This window comes from Drosophila busckii, chromosome X (assembly GCF_011750605.1).
Source record: "Drosophila busckii strain San Diego stock center, stock number 13000-0081.31 chromosome X, ASM1175060v1, whole genome shotgun sequence".
NCBI lineage: Eukaryota > Metazoa > Arthropoda > Insecta > Diptera > Drosophilidae > Drosophila > Drosophila busckii.
The window spans coordinates 52945-69494 of record NC_046608.1 but is presented as its reverse complement, the minus strand read 5'-3'; the positions used below and the strand labels follow the sequence as shown (position 1 = coordinate 69494).

Below are 16550 nucleotides of genomic sequence, written 5' to 3'. Positions count from 1 at the left end.
TTTTTTTATGTTTATTGATATGCAGAGGGTACAAATTAAGCTCTTATCTTTTTTGTACATTGTTTTTTGTGCTCCCCTAAGTCATAATAAATTTCAAGGAAATCCTTTGTAGGGTATTTAACAGTCCAGTGATGTGTATTTCTTTTTTCTTGATTTTTTCTTTAACATTTCTGAGCTGCGGGCCAGGCGATAAGCATATTGTATGTAATATATACAATTGTACATATGAACATATGTATGTATGTAAAAAAAAACAACAACAATAAATTTCACATACACATACATAAATAAATAATAAATTGTTAAGTTCATTGTAGAGAAAGCACGCGAATGTCGTAAATACAAATGCATGTGATTTCATATATACATATATATATATTATAATATATATTATATATATTTGATTATAAATGATAAATGATTTCCATTATGTAGTATAAATGAAGAATGATTTTTAACGTCTGTGCCGCTTTTTGACTCAGTTGCTTACTTTGCTTCGCAAACGTCGGGCCGGTATCATTAGCCAAAGTATACCAATCGTACAATTTTACAAAATGAATAAATCTTCTTCATTATTATTAATAATGCTATTCAGACTAATCTGCAGCGTGTGTCTAGCACTGCCGCCTAATCACAGTAGGTATACACACGCACACATGCATATTATTGTATAGCTAATAATTTGCATTAAACAGCGTTCACAAGATACAGTTATAATCAACAGTTCTGTCGTGATACGCTAAGCGGCCGTCAGCTTTATGTGGGAGAGGTGTTCACACGCTCCGGTCAGTGTATGCGTGTCCAGTGTCTTGGCACATTACAGCTATGGGAGGACAGGTAAGCCCTGCGCATGTGAAACTTATACAGTTGCTAACTCTCACTTTTTGCAGCTGTAAGGTGCCAGTGTCTTTAAAGGGTGACTGTACTCGCCTTGAACAGACAGCTGATAATACTAATCAGGATTATCCTAAGTGCTGTCCGCTATATGAATGTAAAACCAATGAGACGAATATGCATAGCAAGCTGGAGATGACCAACATATATGATCACAATAGCAATTTGCGCAAATCGAACGTTAACGAGGTAATCATTGTTAACAATGATCGGCACCATTTGGCATCAGGACATATATCAACAGTGCCAGTGCGCAAGTATCAGGTGTAGGCAACACTGTATTTGATTAATCGGAATTATAACATAGCTAGTTATAAATCAGTTCTAAAGTAGTAACATAAAAATTAAGTGAATAAAGGCCGTTCAATTCAATTTCAAAACCGCTGCGCTTGGCGCCTTTTACTTAATATAGTGCTGCAAAGTGCGATAATTTTAACACTGTCACCATATGGTGAGCTATGTTACGCTTAACAGCGCTCATAAATTTTCCAAAGGTAACATTCTAGAAGGCCCAAAATCAAAATAAACATTTAGTTTTAACAAACGCGCTTTAAATTTCGATTTAAAAAATTGTTGCTACGCGTATAACGTCAAGACGTTATTTTAATAACAAAGTCGATTTGAGTTACGAGCTCAATTGTATTTCACCACAGAAATAAAATGTTGCTAAGATTTGCACAGTCTACTGTCCGTCCAGGCAATAAAAGCTTGGTGGGTCTAGCCTCACAAGTGCTACTCAAAGCTAAGCCCAATTTGAGCAGTGTGCGGAACTATGCACGTGGTCCTGTGCGTTCACGTGCACCTGTTGAACCGGTGCGTCCGGCCACACTTAAGGAGAAGCTAATGGCTCCACCCAGTGCCAATGGTAAATACAATTTTTGTTGACGTTTATAAAAATCTTTCGTAATGCATTATTTTTGTGTTTCTTTCAACATAGCGTATTCAATTGGCAAGGGCGCCGCAGCAGGAGCTGCCGTCGTGGGCTTGGGCGCACTTTGTTTCTACGGTGTAGGGATGGGCAAGGAGAATACCATATCGAATAATGCAATGTAAGTGAGCGACTTCATATACATAGAAGAGCAATTTACTTACTCTACTTTCATATAGCATGTGGCCACAATATGTCCGAGAGAGAATACAGTCATCTTATGCCTTTTTTGGCGGCTCTTGCTTGCTCACAGCAGCTTCAGCGGCAGCAGTTTATCGCTCGCCGCGTCTACTCTCTTTGGCCACGCGAGGAGGCATGATGGTAAGACTATCAAGACACAGACATTATACTTACACACATAGTCTTACTCACTTGTTCTTGTCCTAGGCAACAGTCGCATCGCTTGCACTCGTCATTGGCAGCGGTGCCATTACACGTTCCATTGAGTATCAGCCGGGCCTGGGACCCAAGAATCTTGCTTGGGCCGCGCATTGTGCCATTTTGGGCGCCGTCATTGCACCCTTGTGCTTTCTAGGTGGTCCCATACTCACTCGCGCTGCTCTTTATACGGGGGGCATTGTCGGTGGCCTGTCCACACTTGCCGCATGTGCACCAAATGATACATTTTTATACATGGGTGGTCCCCTGGCCATTGGTCTAGGTGTGGTATTTGCTTCGTCCCTGGCATCCATGTGGTTGCCGCCCACGACAGCTATTGGCGCGGGTGAGTTATATAATTTTGTTAATAACCAATGTCAAGTCCTAAATACTGTCCTTTGCATTTTAGGATTGGCATCCATGTCGCTCTACGGCGGTCTCGTGCTATTTAGCGGCTTTCTGCTGTATGATACGCAGCGTCTAGTGCGCAAAGCTGAAATGTATCCTCAGTACGCTATGGCACCTTTTGATCCCATCAACGCGTAAGTTAATTACTTATTTTCTGAAATGTTACTGTCTAAATTTGAATTTACAATTTCAGTTCAATGTCCATCTATTTAGATGTCTTAAACATTTTCATACGCATTGCAACAATTGTAGGCGGCAATCGCAGAAATTAGTTATATTTTACGGAACTACAACGTGTGATGTGAGAACTAACTTATTATATTAAACACACTGAAAAATAAATAAACGATTTAAGGCGCAAAAGGCCACAATTATGCTTATAATTTAAAAAGTGCGCTCTAACAGAACCATCGATATTTTTAATCGATACTTTAATAAAGGAGTTGCATTGAATTATAATTGAAATTCTTATTGGCTGCCGAGTTTAGAATTTTTTAGTTACTTTATTTGAAAAAGAAATTAGTTGACATTGCTTTAAATTTCTTGTTGCAAAAGTATTACATGTGTACAACTAAAAAGGGACAAGGCACGTCTTGACGAACATAAACAGCTTAACAACAGAACAGCAATCACAACAACTTTTTTTTTTTAGTAAATGCATTGCATACAAGACAATTTACTGTCGGCTTTTTACTAATTGTTTAGAAACATATTGCAGGTGCAAAATATAGAAAGAAGATATACTTCGCGCGGCAAGACGCGACTTACACCTGAAACAGGTGAGTGTGAGAGGGAGTGGGTGTGTCTGACGTCTGCTAACAACCGGCAAATCGATTTACCTTGTGTTTCTTGTTGCTACAGCAATTGCGCAGCCAGTGGCAGCAAATAAAGCCAAACACGGGAAAGTGAGCGCTAAACAGCCGGAAACAGCAGATACGGATATGGAGCGTCGCTATTTGAAGAATCCCTTTCCCGATTTTATGGGCGGCGAGAGTACGCCCTTTGCCAGCGATGAGGAACACATTAAAACACTCATTTGTACCTATGTAGATGCCATATTGGAGCACTGCCATCCCTATAACGATGAGGAAGACAATCGTGGTGACTTGTATGTGGGCAATGCTGGCATTGCATTTATGTTCTGGAAACTTAATAGCTGCGAACAGACACGCGATCTCTATCCAGCTCTCGAGCACGCAGCCGCCTTTATTCGCAATGCCAAGGTAAATGCCAAACGCTATAAGAAACGCTCCGCCGAACGTTATTCGTTTCTATGCGGCAATGCTGGCATCTATGCTGTATCCGCGGCCATTTCTCAAGCTTTGAAGGACACCGAAGAGCTGTCCGTGGATTTGTCGAATTTCAAGTCAGGCATACCCTCTAGCAAGGAGTTCATGCACACTAAATATGGCTGTGATGAGGTGCTTGTGGGCCGTGCGGGGTATCTATCTGGCTGTTATTGGCTCAATGATGTACTGCCCGAGAAGAAAATCACCAACGACGATCTCGTTTCCATATGCCAGCTGATCATTAGCAGCGGACGTGAGTACAGTAAGCTCAACAACTCACCGCTACCGCTTATGTATCAGTACCATGGTACGGAATATCTAGGCGCCGCTCATGGACTATGTGCCATATTGCACATGCTGCTGGACAGTCCTTGGTTTCGCACTGTCCCCATCTCAGCGCCCGCTGCCGAGCTGCGTGACATCAAACGATCCATAGATTTTTTGCTGGGACTGCAGGACAGCGAGGGCAATTTTCCGGTGGCTCTAGAAGATTTGCGCTCTGGCCGTGACAAGCGCTTGGTACATTGGTGCCATGGCGCACCCGGTGCTGTCTATGTGCTGGCCAAAGCCTATTTGATATTCAAAGAGGACAAGTATCTAATTGCTTTGCGTCGTGCCGCTGATCTTGTCTGGAAGAAAGGATTTCTGCGCAAGGGGCCAGGCATTTGCCATGGCGTCGCCGGCAATGGTTACGTCTTTCTGCTGCTCTTCCGCTTGACTAACGAAATGAAGTACCTGTATCGTGCGCACAAATTCATGGAACTGCTCACGAACTCGGAGTTCAAGCAGCGAGCGCGTGTGCCCGATCGCCCACATAGTCTATATGAGGGCGTGGCAGGCACCGTCTGCTTTCTAGTCGACCTCCTTGAACCGGAGCAAGCTCACTTCCCCTTCATGGATGTATTCCACTAAATAACCACAACTCCACCCTCCTCCACGCCCTTTCCCTATCCTCGCCAACCACCACTCCCACCATGTAAACAATGAGGGAGGTTTTTTAAATTGTTTTCTGGTCAGCATCGTATGCGCTCACACAAGTTTCCTCATGTTTCTTTTTCTCTATTGTTTTCAACTGCATAATGCATTGGCTTTTGTGTTTTTACCAATCACAGATCTCAGATCCCCTAGCCTAGGCGTTTAAGCAAATGCGTGCTTGGGCGCCAATCAACAAGCAGCATTCTCTCATATCAAAAATTCTCTGTGCTTTAAGCTACATAATTAAATCATAATATTATTCATACATACACATATTCATATAAATAAAGAATATATATTATATATATAAAAATACTTACACATATATACAATATATATTTATATACAAAATACTTATATACTTATACTGTGCTTTATACCTAATGAGTAACTCGTCAAAAGAGCTCTGAAATTCTATTGTCAATAAAAAAATATACCACAAATATTAAAAAAGAGAATATATTAATTATTGTAAATCTTAGGATTAAAGAGATTTAAATATGGTTCAAGCACATACTATTAACAAGTGGACAGGTTAAAGTTGGGCGCCACCAACATGGATTAAATACACGGGTTGATTGAGGGCGCGCTAGTTTATCGCCAACAAACACCGCATGACTCAAAATCTAGTAGCACGAAAAACAGTCACTCAGAGCTCTCGTCGCTACGTTTCGTCTTGATTTAGGGCGTCTGCACGCGACGTCTGTTTGTGCTATGGTGGGCGTCTAGCACGTAGTCATCGCTCGCTTCTATATGTGAATTGCATGTAAATAATCGTTAAGACATTTATCCGTGTTTGACTTTGCCAATCGGTCGAACTGACTAAGGCAGTTTTTGTGCTTTAGTTTTTAGTAGTTATTTTTAGGATTTTTTTATATCGTTTGTTTTTTCGATTTGCGGTGGGAGGGGGGAGGGGAAGGAAATTAAAAAATAACATAAAAGCGTAGTGTCCTGATATAGGGCACCTACATACCAATTTGCGGGTTGATCGGAGCTTCTTATAGTGGTTGTCACTGTGTTGAGGAACGATTGCACTACGCCCCAATACAGCAGCGTACGGGATAATGCGACGGACTGATGTGCTGCAGCCGTATATCGATTCAGCTCGGCTCGGAGCTGATCAAGAATTATTATATACTTTATGGGGTCTGCTCGACGGCATCAACTTCTAGTCTGAGAAGAAATATTTTTTATGTTTTTAGTGAGTCAATATTCATCTAAATACCCTTGTGTGTTCCATTTTTTACAAAAATGTCAAAGTGTATAAAAACCACACGTACATATACATCTATAATAAAGCTTATTAAATCATTTACAAGATAACGTTGCTCAAAAGCCCATTGAAGAATTGGTCTTGATTAGGTTATATACAATTGATTTAAGACACATGTGTGGACTTCGAAATCGAAAAAACAGTTGATAATCATATAAAATAACTGATACATATACGTTGTACAGCAGCTATAAATAACGTTAGCTTTAGGGTCTGTACGAGCCTAGCGCGGGGCTCCGATATTGCTATAGCGTATCAGCAACGCGAATCATTCACATTATTGACGCCACTCGGATTAGGCGCACAGTTCCATAGCAACTTTTGGAATAACCATCAACTAATACTATTATCTAACTGATCTAAATGGTGGCCATACGCTTGGCTTTTTTATTATTGCTAGCGATCTCTGCAGATCGCTTGGCAGCCGTCAACGCCGCAGATCCTTTTAGTTTATCCATTATACACATTAATGACTTTCATGCCAGGTAAGTTAGCTTTCAATCTGAAAAACTAATGAACTCAATTAATACCTAACCAAATTTTGTTATTGATAAACTGATCTTTAGCTCTTTATAACCACATATTTGGTTACTGGAACTAAGATACCTGAGTTACTGTTTTAGGCAGTTTCATACTTTATGCACAGCCCCCACTCCCGTAGTTCTCTTATATATGAAAACAATAAGAGATTCCGTCGCAATAGTTACAATAAGTAGTCAGAATGTGATCTAAGTGATGAAATAATCTTTAGGATTTTATTTCGCTGATATTCGATTTTCTGTATAATTATGACAGCAGAGCGCGTATGCTTGACTCGAATCTTATATGAGAAAAAATCGAAGCATAGTGTGCACGCGTTGACGCGTGGATGGTGAGATTGCTGCAATCCCTTAGTCACAGTGTATAGTGTGAAGTTGCGCGTGGTGTCCCAACTTTTAATTGACCACGTGGTTAAGATTACACTAATTGTATGCGTTGCTGTTCATTGATTATAGTTAGCTGTTAATATCTATGAATCGGGATTACAAGTGCCGTATCGATTAACAATATAATAATCATAGGTTAGCTAACTCCTAGAGGCTAAAAATAGTATAGTCCGCAGATATAAGTTACACCCTTAAACCAGTAATGTATTCCATATTGTAAGAATAGAACAAAGAGATCACTTCTGATAGATAAGACTCGCTCTATATTCTATAGCAGTAATATAGTTGACCGCGTTATAGAAGATAAATCAGCATTATATGGATTTACTTTCATTGGCGATAGTACGCAAAAAACAAAATGATTTATTGTTAGGTATGAAGTAATAAGAGGACAATTAAAGTGTGGTGCGGCCAAAACTTTTAGATACACTTGACTAACTCATCGCAGCAAACACACGCGGCCGAGTACAGACTCTTGTGATGCATGGGCACATAGTCAAGCCAGCACGTTGCACCCCGCAGTCTCTACTTTGTTAGAAGAGTTGAGAATGTATTAGATATTGAAAATTGAAATGTAAATATTTCCTAAGTTATGTATCCGTTCTGAAATTTGCATGACGGTCGAAAGCATGAGTACGCAATTTTTTTTATTTATTTCAAATTTTTATAGATTATAGATGCTGTTTTTATTGAATCTTCTCTTAAATTGAGACTAACAATAAGTGTTACAAATCTTATAACTAAACATTATTTAAAAGTTTCTCTAAACTGTTTTTAGGATTACACGTTACTAGATTCTATCGCTGGTTGGTAGGTCGTATACGACGCAGAACGGGTGCGGTGCACAGACGTCTCTGCTTAGCTCGAATCCGCGGTCGAGGCTAGGTTATGCCGAAGAAGCTTCGCTTGTTAGTATACTTGGGTTAGAAGCCTTTGCAACGATTACATCTCTGATATGTTACTAGTCATAGTTGTGAACTCATTCTTGTTTTCTCTGATATGTTTCGGTTTCGAACAGTACTCGTGGCGCCCGGTTATCTTTTCGTTAAGGATTTTGTCCGAGACTCTTGCGACAATATCAATGTTCGCTATTCGCTAGGCGGTTTCCCCATAGTTGGGACCATGGTCAGATGGGTATAGTACGGATTGTAAGCAGGACTTATTTATTCAAGCTGAGAGCAGGACCGAGCGTGGATAAGCTTATATTCGGTTTTTTTCGATTTGATGGCAGGTGGGGGGGGGGGAGCATAATAAAAAATTAAAAGATCTGTCTGGATTAGGAGTCACCTACATTACCAAGTTTTTGGTTGATCTAGCAATCAAGACACAGTAGCGGGCATGGCTATATCGAACTAAGTTTGTCTGCTGATCAAGAATATATATATTTATGGGGGATCTGCCACGCCTCCTTTTCTCTGTTACATACATTTGCCACACTTATGATCCCTTCTTCATTTTTAGCAAAGAAAATGTCGGAAAGTGTATAAACATTATATGTAAATTTAACGAAAATAAATTAAAGGCTCAAATTAATCTATGGAAGAGAAACATCAAAAAAAAATTTGCACAACTTCATGATACCCTTCTTCCAATTTTTACAAAAATGTCGAAGTGTATAAACATATATGAAAATTAACGAAAATTAAATCAGCTCAAAAATTAATCAGAAGAAAAACATAAAAAAAATATAATCTTTGACTAGGGCTTTGCAGCAAACACAAGCGTCGACAGCGACGTTTGTATGGCGCGTCAGCAAGCGCACCCCGTTGTCTAATTGAAATTTAAATAACACCTAACATATTTATTCGATCGTTCTGAAATGGTCGGTATCAGTCGAGAATATGACAAACGGGGTTTGTCATTTATTTAACATTTTGCCTTTAAATATTATGATCGTAAATCGTTTTTTTTCGCTTTAGCTCTTATACTTGCTGAGAATCAGGTGCTCATACTACATCCAGACGGACATGGCTATGTATATCGACTCAGTTTGTGTTGCTGATCAAGAATATATATTCTTTATGGGGTCTTTCACGCCTCCTTCTGCCTATTTGCATAACTTCATAATACCTTTAAATGTTTTTTTTTAAATGTATAAATATATATTAAAAACTAACTTAATTAAGTTTAGATAAAAAAAATAAGATTTTAAATTTAAAATATTAATCAAACAGATTTGAACCCACGGATATGAGCGGTGGAACCTGTCCCGATGATCAGGAGTGTATTGGTGGCTACGCACGTACTGTGCACATGGTGCGACGCCTTCTAGCCGAGCAGATCAATCCGGTTTATATCAACGCTGGAGACAGCTTTCAAGGCACACTCTGGTACAATCTGGGTCGCTGGAATGTAACGCAGGAGTTTTTGAATCTACTGCCAGCGGATGCTATGGTAAATGGCAAGACTGTTTCTTAAAAATACTGATCTAAAATTCAAAGAACTTCCTTGCAGACGCTAGGCAATCATGAGTTTGATCATGGTGTAGAAGGTGTGGTGCCGTTTTTGAAAACTGTTAATACTGCCATGCTGGTTGCTAATATGGACTGCGCTCATGAGCCCACCATGAAGGGTTTGTATGAGAAATCTAAGATTATTGAGCGTGGTGGTCGCAAAATTGGACTTATTGGCGTAATCTTGCAAACAACTAATGTAAGAAGAATGAGAGTTACATGAGTTTGGAAATAAAATTTGCTTTCTTAACTTATCAGGAACTCGCCAACACAGGCAAACTGATCTTCCGCAATGAAAGCGAGAGCATTCGTGAGGAGGCCGCTGTGCTGAAAGCGAAAGGTGCCAACATTATCATTGTGATCTCCCATTGCGGATATGATGTAGACAAGCTGATTGCTCAAAATGCTGGCGATGCCATCGATGTCATTGTGGGTGCCCATTCGCATACATTTCTCTATACGGGCACTAACCTTCCCGGACCAGATAAACCACGTGGCGAGTATCCTACACAGATAACGCACAGCAGCGGACATCGTGTGCTCATAGTACAAGCGTCTGCTTATGCCAAGTATGTGGGCAATCTAACGGTCTACTTCGATGAGCAAGGTGATGTTGTTGACTTTGCAGGCGCACCTATCTACATGGATCACGATGTGCCCGAAGGTATGCGGCAAGCTAATAATACTTTTATAAACTAATCTGAAATGCTATTATTTTTATACAATGTGACTCTGGAAAAGTGTATTATGTAGTTGTGCAAATGTATGTAACAGGAAGAGAAGATACATATTCTTAATCAGCAGACAAACTGAGTCGATATAGCCCTGTCCGTCTGCGTGTCTGTTTCTCAGAAACTATAAGAGCTAGAGCAGCCAAATTTTGTATGTAGGTTCTCTTATACCCGAGTTAAGAATATTAAGTATTTGGGTTCTTATTATGGCCCGCTATTAACTTTGTCACACGCGCAACGTTAATTTGCCATGAAAAAAAAACTTATCTTTTAAATTAAGAAATATTTTAAAATATAAACCATATAAGGACTTAAACAAACAAAAAAAACCATACATATGTATACACATAGATGTTATCTGTAATTCAATCCGAAAACTGTCTTAGAATTTAGCTTAATCCAATTCTGAGTCAATTATTTGTTTATTTAAACCAGGGGCGTCCAAGCCCTATGCTCAGTATGCTCATTTGTTTTTGCACTTCAGGAGCGTCCAATCGTTGCTTACGGAAGAACAAATCACCAATACACTAATAAGAAAACACTAACACATGTAAAGATGCCGTTAACTCAATTTTATTTCATACACTGAAAAGAAATTAGGCATCACCTACTTGTCCAACGTTTGCGCTGGCAATGATAATTTCATGTGTCCAGTGCAGGGGCGTCTAAGTATGCTCATTTGTTTTTGTACTTGCTCTTGAGTATAAGAAGACCAAATGCATATAAATATATATACATACATACATATATACACATACATACACATACGTGCTCCAGACATAACCAAATGCTAATTACACAAACAATTTTTGGAATTTTTTTTTTGTCTCGCCTGTGCGAGTATAGCGACAACCCATTCATACGAAATGCGTGCACTTAAAAAAATGAAAACAGCTTGGACACGAAATTATCATTGCCTGCGCAAACGTTGCACAAGTAGGTGATGCCTAATTTGTTTTTAGTGTATGAAATAAAATTGAGTTAAGATGGATGTGTTAGTGCTTTCTATTTTTTTATTTGCTCTTCTGTAAACAGCGTTTGGACGCCCCTGATTTAAACCATCTACTTATTATGCCTACATATTTTTTCAAGTCAACTTATTATTTACAAATTTTTTCTTGTTGTGTGTATGTGTAGATGAGGTCGTGTTGAAGGCACTGGGACCCTGGAAGGAGATAATCGATGCAAAGGGCAAGGTGGTTGTGGGCAGCACTAAGGTGGATCTTACCAAAGACGATTGCTCCTATAGAGAATGCAATCTAGGTAACTTCTACTGCGATGCCATGGTGCATACGGTATGTTTGTATAGAAAATTGTCCCTCCTACATAGTACACACAAACATATTTCTGCTTATAGTTCATTGGCCTGACACCATTCGATCAGCCTGCTTGGACCAATGTGTCCATTGGCTTGATTCATATAGGCACACTACGCGTGCCGCTGCCACGTGGCAGTAAGTAGCCGTAACTTAGATAGTCTTAATTATTACACTAACAGCTTTTCTACTATAGATCTCACCTATGCGCATATAGTGTCAATGTCGCCATTTGAGAACAATTTAAATGCCTACAATTTACCCGGCAGCAAGCTGCTCGAAGCCTTGGAGTACTCTGTGGCCAAAATCGATTTGCCTAATGGTGTTACTAGCTCGCATCTTATGGCACAATATTCCGGACTCAAAGTGACCTATGACTACAGCAAACCTGTCAATTCTCGCGTTGTCTCCGCCCAAGTGCGCTGTGCCGATTGCGAAGTGCCCCTATATGAGCCACTGGATGTTAAAAAAATCTATCGCATTGTCTCGCCAAACTTTCTGCAGAATGGTGGTGATGGATACAGCATGCTTGCTGAAGGCACTGATGTGATGTAAGTGAATAGCTGTTTTTATTCGCAAATATTAACTTGCTATAATGTTTCAGAACTAGCAGCACGGATTTGGAAGCGTTGCTCTCATACACCGACAACGCTCAACCCATTTATACGGGCCGTGAGGGGCGCATTACAGTACTCAACTGTGCAAAGTGTTAAAAGTTTTCCTTTTAAATGTTTCATATGTTCCTAGTACTAGAACTTCCTACACCTTTTTTTTTTAAATAATAAATCTGAAACTAAATCAAAATTAAATAGTTCATTTTATTTTAGCTAAAGTTTAATACATTTTTGTAAGATTGCATGGGGAAAACAGAAATTTGATTTTCACAAATGTATTGTATTTACTATTTTTTCTTTAAGATCCTGGCTTTGAAGCCTTGGCAAATAGAGCTTGAAAAGGCATCGAATTATATTGTGGGCAACAGTAGCGTCTATTTGCAGCACACCGAGTGCGCGCGAATGCAACTTGGAGAACTTTTATACAGATGCTATGTTACATGGTCAATAGCAGGGGCGTCCAAGCCCTAATCTCACAATCAGTATGCTCATCTGTTTTTGTAATTGCTCTTAAGTATAGGAAGAGCAAAGGTCGCAGACCTGTGAAAGTCCAACTTACAACACATTTCATGAGTAAACAAGTGGACAAATTAAAGTTGGACGCCACCAACTTTCATATACACTTTCACTAGGGCATTGCAGCAAATACACGCGTGCATTCATGAACACATACACACAAAACAGTGGACGCGTCACAGTTCGTTTTCGCTGTAGCGTCAGCAGCGACGCAGCCGCTGCGTCCGGCAGCTACGTTTGTATGGCGCGTCAGCACGTGCACCCCGCTGTCTATATTGAAAATTGAAATGTAAATAATTACCTAAGTTATTTATCCGATAGTTCTGAAATTTTCACAATCGGTCGAAAGCATGACTAGGCAATTTTGTAATTTATTGCTTTATATCGTTTTTTTCGATTTGCGGGGGAGGGGGGGAGGAAATTAAAAAAATAAAAATAAAATCGTAGTGTCCTGGATATAGGAGCACCCATGTTATATCCACTGTGGCGGGAGGCCGATTATTATTTTTTGTTAGGGATGAGTGAAAGCTAGTGTTGGGCAAGGGTGGCTGAGCGGGCCCTTACGTAGTTTCAAAAAAGAGAGAGAGCGGTCATGGGGCCATTGATCCCGGCGTGAATGGGAGAATGTAAGGGCGCCGCCATTGTGTAGGTCAGAGAAAAACTTCGGAGCGCGCGGACGGGCAGTGACTGCAGTTGCGGTTACAAGCAAAACATTAAGTGGGAAGACGAAAAGGAACAAAAGTGACCTTAGCCTACATCGATCAGGCCCTCAGGTGAGTGGGCTCAGCCCCCCTTTTGTTTTGTTTTTAGTCCACGCAGCTAACGGGCTGTTTGTAGGTCGGCGAAAGAAGCGCCAAGTGGAAGAGATACGCCTGGCCCACCTTTTTTTCTCTGGGAACCAAGTTCAGGCTTGATCCAGCCACCCATTTAACGAATCCCGCACTTAGCCAGGCAGACGAAGAAAAGATAAAAATCAACAATTAATTTTAATTTGTAATTTGTCATAATTTATAAAAAGTGTAATGTGTCGTCCTAGGAATTAAGTAAATTTATAACATATTAATAATACCCATATATACATATATATTCTTTGTATTTTCGTTACATTTAATTCACATAATTAATTAAGTTTTTAGATTTTTTTATAAGGTAATAAATGTTATTGTAGTAAAAAAGAATGTGCGAGTAAGTAGTATAAAGGCAAAAGGGGGAAAGAAGGGGGATTCCCGTAGGATGACACGTTCGTATCGGTAAATATGTAGTACTAGTTCTGTTTGTGAGTTTTTTTGTAATTGTGCAGCGTGTAGTGTTGCAGAGATAAAAAAATGTTTATTGTTACGTGTAGGTGGACAGGGTTGGGACCGACCCCTGACAAGAACTGAGCTAGCTAGGCACAAGTCCACGAGGAGCTACACGGTCCATTGAGGGACTTAACACCCACATACCAAATTTGGTTGCTCTAGCTCTTATAGTTGTTATATTGTAAAAAAAAGGTCAGCGGCTACAAATTTTACGCCAATCATCAATGATTTTCATATGTCTATAAAAATATATAAAAATAATATTATATATAAATCATCGATAGTGTAAAATAATCATCGATGTTTTGGGAAATTTGAAAAACATGATGTTTCTGCACCTCTAATGACAAATGCTGCAGCGTTTGTAGACGATTTGGTACTTCAGCTCCGAAGGGACTTTAGAGATTACTGGATATTACAGTTGAGTTTTTATCAACTGTTGCGCGTATCTTAAATGATGGTAAGAGTTTTACTGTCAGCATAAAGGGACAACTACGAAAAACGACAAATAAAAGTGCACCGTGGTCGAGCTAAGGGCATTTTGCGTAGGAAGTCGCACGTGAATTGCTTTTGAAAAGTGGAAGTATAAAGGTATCCGTTGCACTGCGGATGGAATGACCCCTTATATATCTACGGATGGCCTTGGTCGGAAGTTGGAACTTATTTCGAAAGCACCTCTGAAACCTGAACAGAAGTTATTTGCCCTTTGAACAGTAATAATTCCATAGCTCTATCACAAGCTTACGCTTGGGATTGTAATGGTTGGCGTTCGGAGATAGTTGAACCTACCGATGGACTAGCCTGTTTCGTATTTTTACGCTCCTCCCAAAAGTGGAGGGCTTGGTATGCAATGTATCCGTTACATAGCTCCTTTCTTGATAGCGGTGGTCTCCGTGAATCAGGTCATTTTGGCCCGCAACACGGGTGGGTCAGTCAGCCCACGCATTTGCTAACAGGAATGCAACATTTGAACGCAATCAAACTGCGGCTAACTGCCTTACCAACGAAGTCTCGTACTTCAGTTGCACGAATAGGCTCGAACGTTTCGTGCCGGATGTGATGTTCCCGAAACAACAAACCACATTCTGCAGCAGCGTAAATGTACGCATGGGATGCGGGTTGCTAAACACAACAGTGTAGTAAAGCTTATCGGTCAAGGACTTGAGAAGACTACATTGTCAAGCTTTAGCCAAGTCTGCAGTTTAAAAAAAAAAACTAGACCTGTTAGTGTTCCGACCTGATCGCGAAAAAATGTTTGTGTTCGAGACTCAGGTTGTTACAGGTGACACAGACACGTTCTGACTACCGTGCGGATTTCAACTTGGTTGGAAGTATCGAGGTTCTTTCGGTTACCATTAATTGGCGAGGTATCTGGAGCGCACAGTTGGTAAAAAGACAGATCAACCTGGGTATTCTCAACACAGGTGATAGTAATATCAGTGATTGACTGCGTCCGTCAGTTCATGGCAAGTGGGATAACCTAGGAAGCATCCGTTTCTTGCTTAGAGCCTGCCGCTTTGGCGACACGTAAAGCGTAAAACTCGCAAGTCTAGATAGATAGACTACCAAGAACTATATAATGTTTTTATTAATTTATTAAATGATTGTATATAACCTCACAAAACTAATACAGGGTATTTCGGAACTTGTTTCCCCCCTATTAGTATCTTTTTCAAAATTGTTCCCACTGCTGCGAAAAAACAAAAAAAAAAAAAAAACAAATGCTTCGACATCTAATTAGTGACGAGCATGAATGAATTTACGAGATTCCTAGTTGGAATTTCCTACTGTCTCTATCTCAGTTTGCTTCTAGCTGCGCATAGTTATTGCAAATAATTCATAGTGCAACGGTGTTCTACAGCAATTCCTTTTATTGCTTTGTCGCTCTTCGCGAGCTTTATTGCATTGTTTACAACTTGTAAACAAAGTACCGCAAGAACGGTAATGTCGCATATTATCCGGTTGCAAACAAAAGCTCTGATTTGGCACTTGTGAAAATCTGAGCGCTTTGTAGCCACTACAAAGCGGAGCCGAAAAAACCTTGCCATGGAGGGCGCTTTCGGCAGTCGCTCTGGCTGCAATGCCAGCGGCGCAAGCAGGAGCTCTGCCGCAAGCACAACTACCGGCCCGAGGAAGAGAAGAGGAAGCCCAAAGGGCGCACCGTGTCGGTCTTCGATATGCTGCTTGTCACCAGTTCCCGCTATTGAGACTCCAGCAGTCCAGGCAACTACATCCGTAGCCAAGCCCGTTGCCATCCGGAAGTCTGCGATGACCATCGTGGATGAGGGCCAGGAAGCCATGATGGCTGAGCTGAGCAACGCCGCCCACGAAGTGGACATAGCTGTGCTGGAGGCCGGTATGCCGCTTTGTGAAGGGACAGCTGATCTTGCAGCCGCCCAGCGGCTCAAGGAGTTGGCAATGGCTATGCTTTGCCGTAACGCTGTCCTGGAGTATAGGCTGGAGAGGATGAGCCGGGAAAGGATGCCACCACCACCGCCAGTTGCTCCGGTTGCCACAGCTCCAGCGATCGCTGTTGCAGCTAAGGGAC

At 40.6% G+C, this 16550-nt stretch overlaps 4 protein-coding genes across 6 annotated transcripts; all 4 read left to right on the top strand.

Moving 5' to 3' along the window:
* Positions 1-505: 505 nt before the first annotated feature.
* Positions 506-1274, top strand: LOC108605482. Of its 3 annotated transcripts, none has more exons than XM_017995175.1 (3): positions 506-636; positions 725-837; positions 891-1274. In XM_017995175.1, the coding sequence occupies exons 2-3, from the start codon at positions 794-796 to the stop codon at positions 1162-1164; spliced, it is 318 nt and encodes a 105-aa protein (XP_017850664.1). In that variant the 5' UTR covers positions 506-636; positions 725-793; the 3' UTR covers positions 1165-1274. The 3 variants fall into 3 exon arrangements, with proteins under 3 accessions (XP_017850664.1, XP_017850662.1, XP_017850663.1); XM_017995173.2 differs by having other exon boundaries at positions 696-837; XM_017995174.1 differs by having other exon boundaries at positions 506-640; positions 696-837.
* Positions 1275-1396: 122 nt separating this feature from the next.
* LOC108605477 (growth hormone-inducible transmembrane protein) lies at positions 1397-2971 on the top strand. Its single transcript, XM_017995168.2, has 6 exons — positions 1397-1759; positions 1832-1943; positions 2002-2143; positions 2210-2546; positions 2610-2742; positions 2802-2971. Exons 1-6 carry the CDS (start codon positions 1555-1557, stop codon positions 2878-2880), a joined length of 1008 nt encoding a protein of 335 aa, XP_017850657.1. The 5' UTR covers positions 1397-1554; the 3' UTR covers positions 2881-2971.
* Positions 2972-3175: 204 nt separating this feature from the next.
* On the top strand, positions 3176-5141 carry LOC108605479 (lanC-like protein 3 homolog). Its single transcript, XM_017995171.1, has 3 exons — positions 3176-3194; positions 3327-3387; positions 3470-5141. Exon 3 carries the CDS (start codon positions 3550-3552, stop codon positions 4807-4809), a length of 1260 nt encoding a protein of 419 aa, XP_017850660.1. The 5' UTR covers positions 3176-3194; positions 3327-3387; positions 3470-3549; the 3' UTR covers positions 4810-5141.
* Positions 5142-6417: 1276 nt separating this feature from the next.
* LOC108605045 (apyrase) lies at positions 6418-12352 on the top strand. The gene is made up of 8 exons (XM_033294388.1): positions 6418-6630; positions 9246-9465; positions 9526-9723; positions 9783-10188; positions 11393-11550; positions 11613-11709; positions 11768-12122; positions 12176-12352. The coding sequence occupies exons 1-8, from the start codon at positions 6509-6511 to the stop codon at positions 12282-12284; spliced, it is 1665 nt and encodes a 554-aa protein (XP_033150279.1). The 5' UTR covers positions 6418-6508; the 3' UTR covers positions 12285-12352.
* Positions 12353-16550: the final 4198 nt, after the last annotated feature.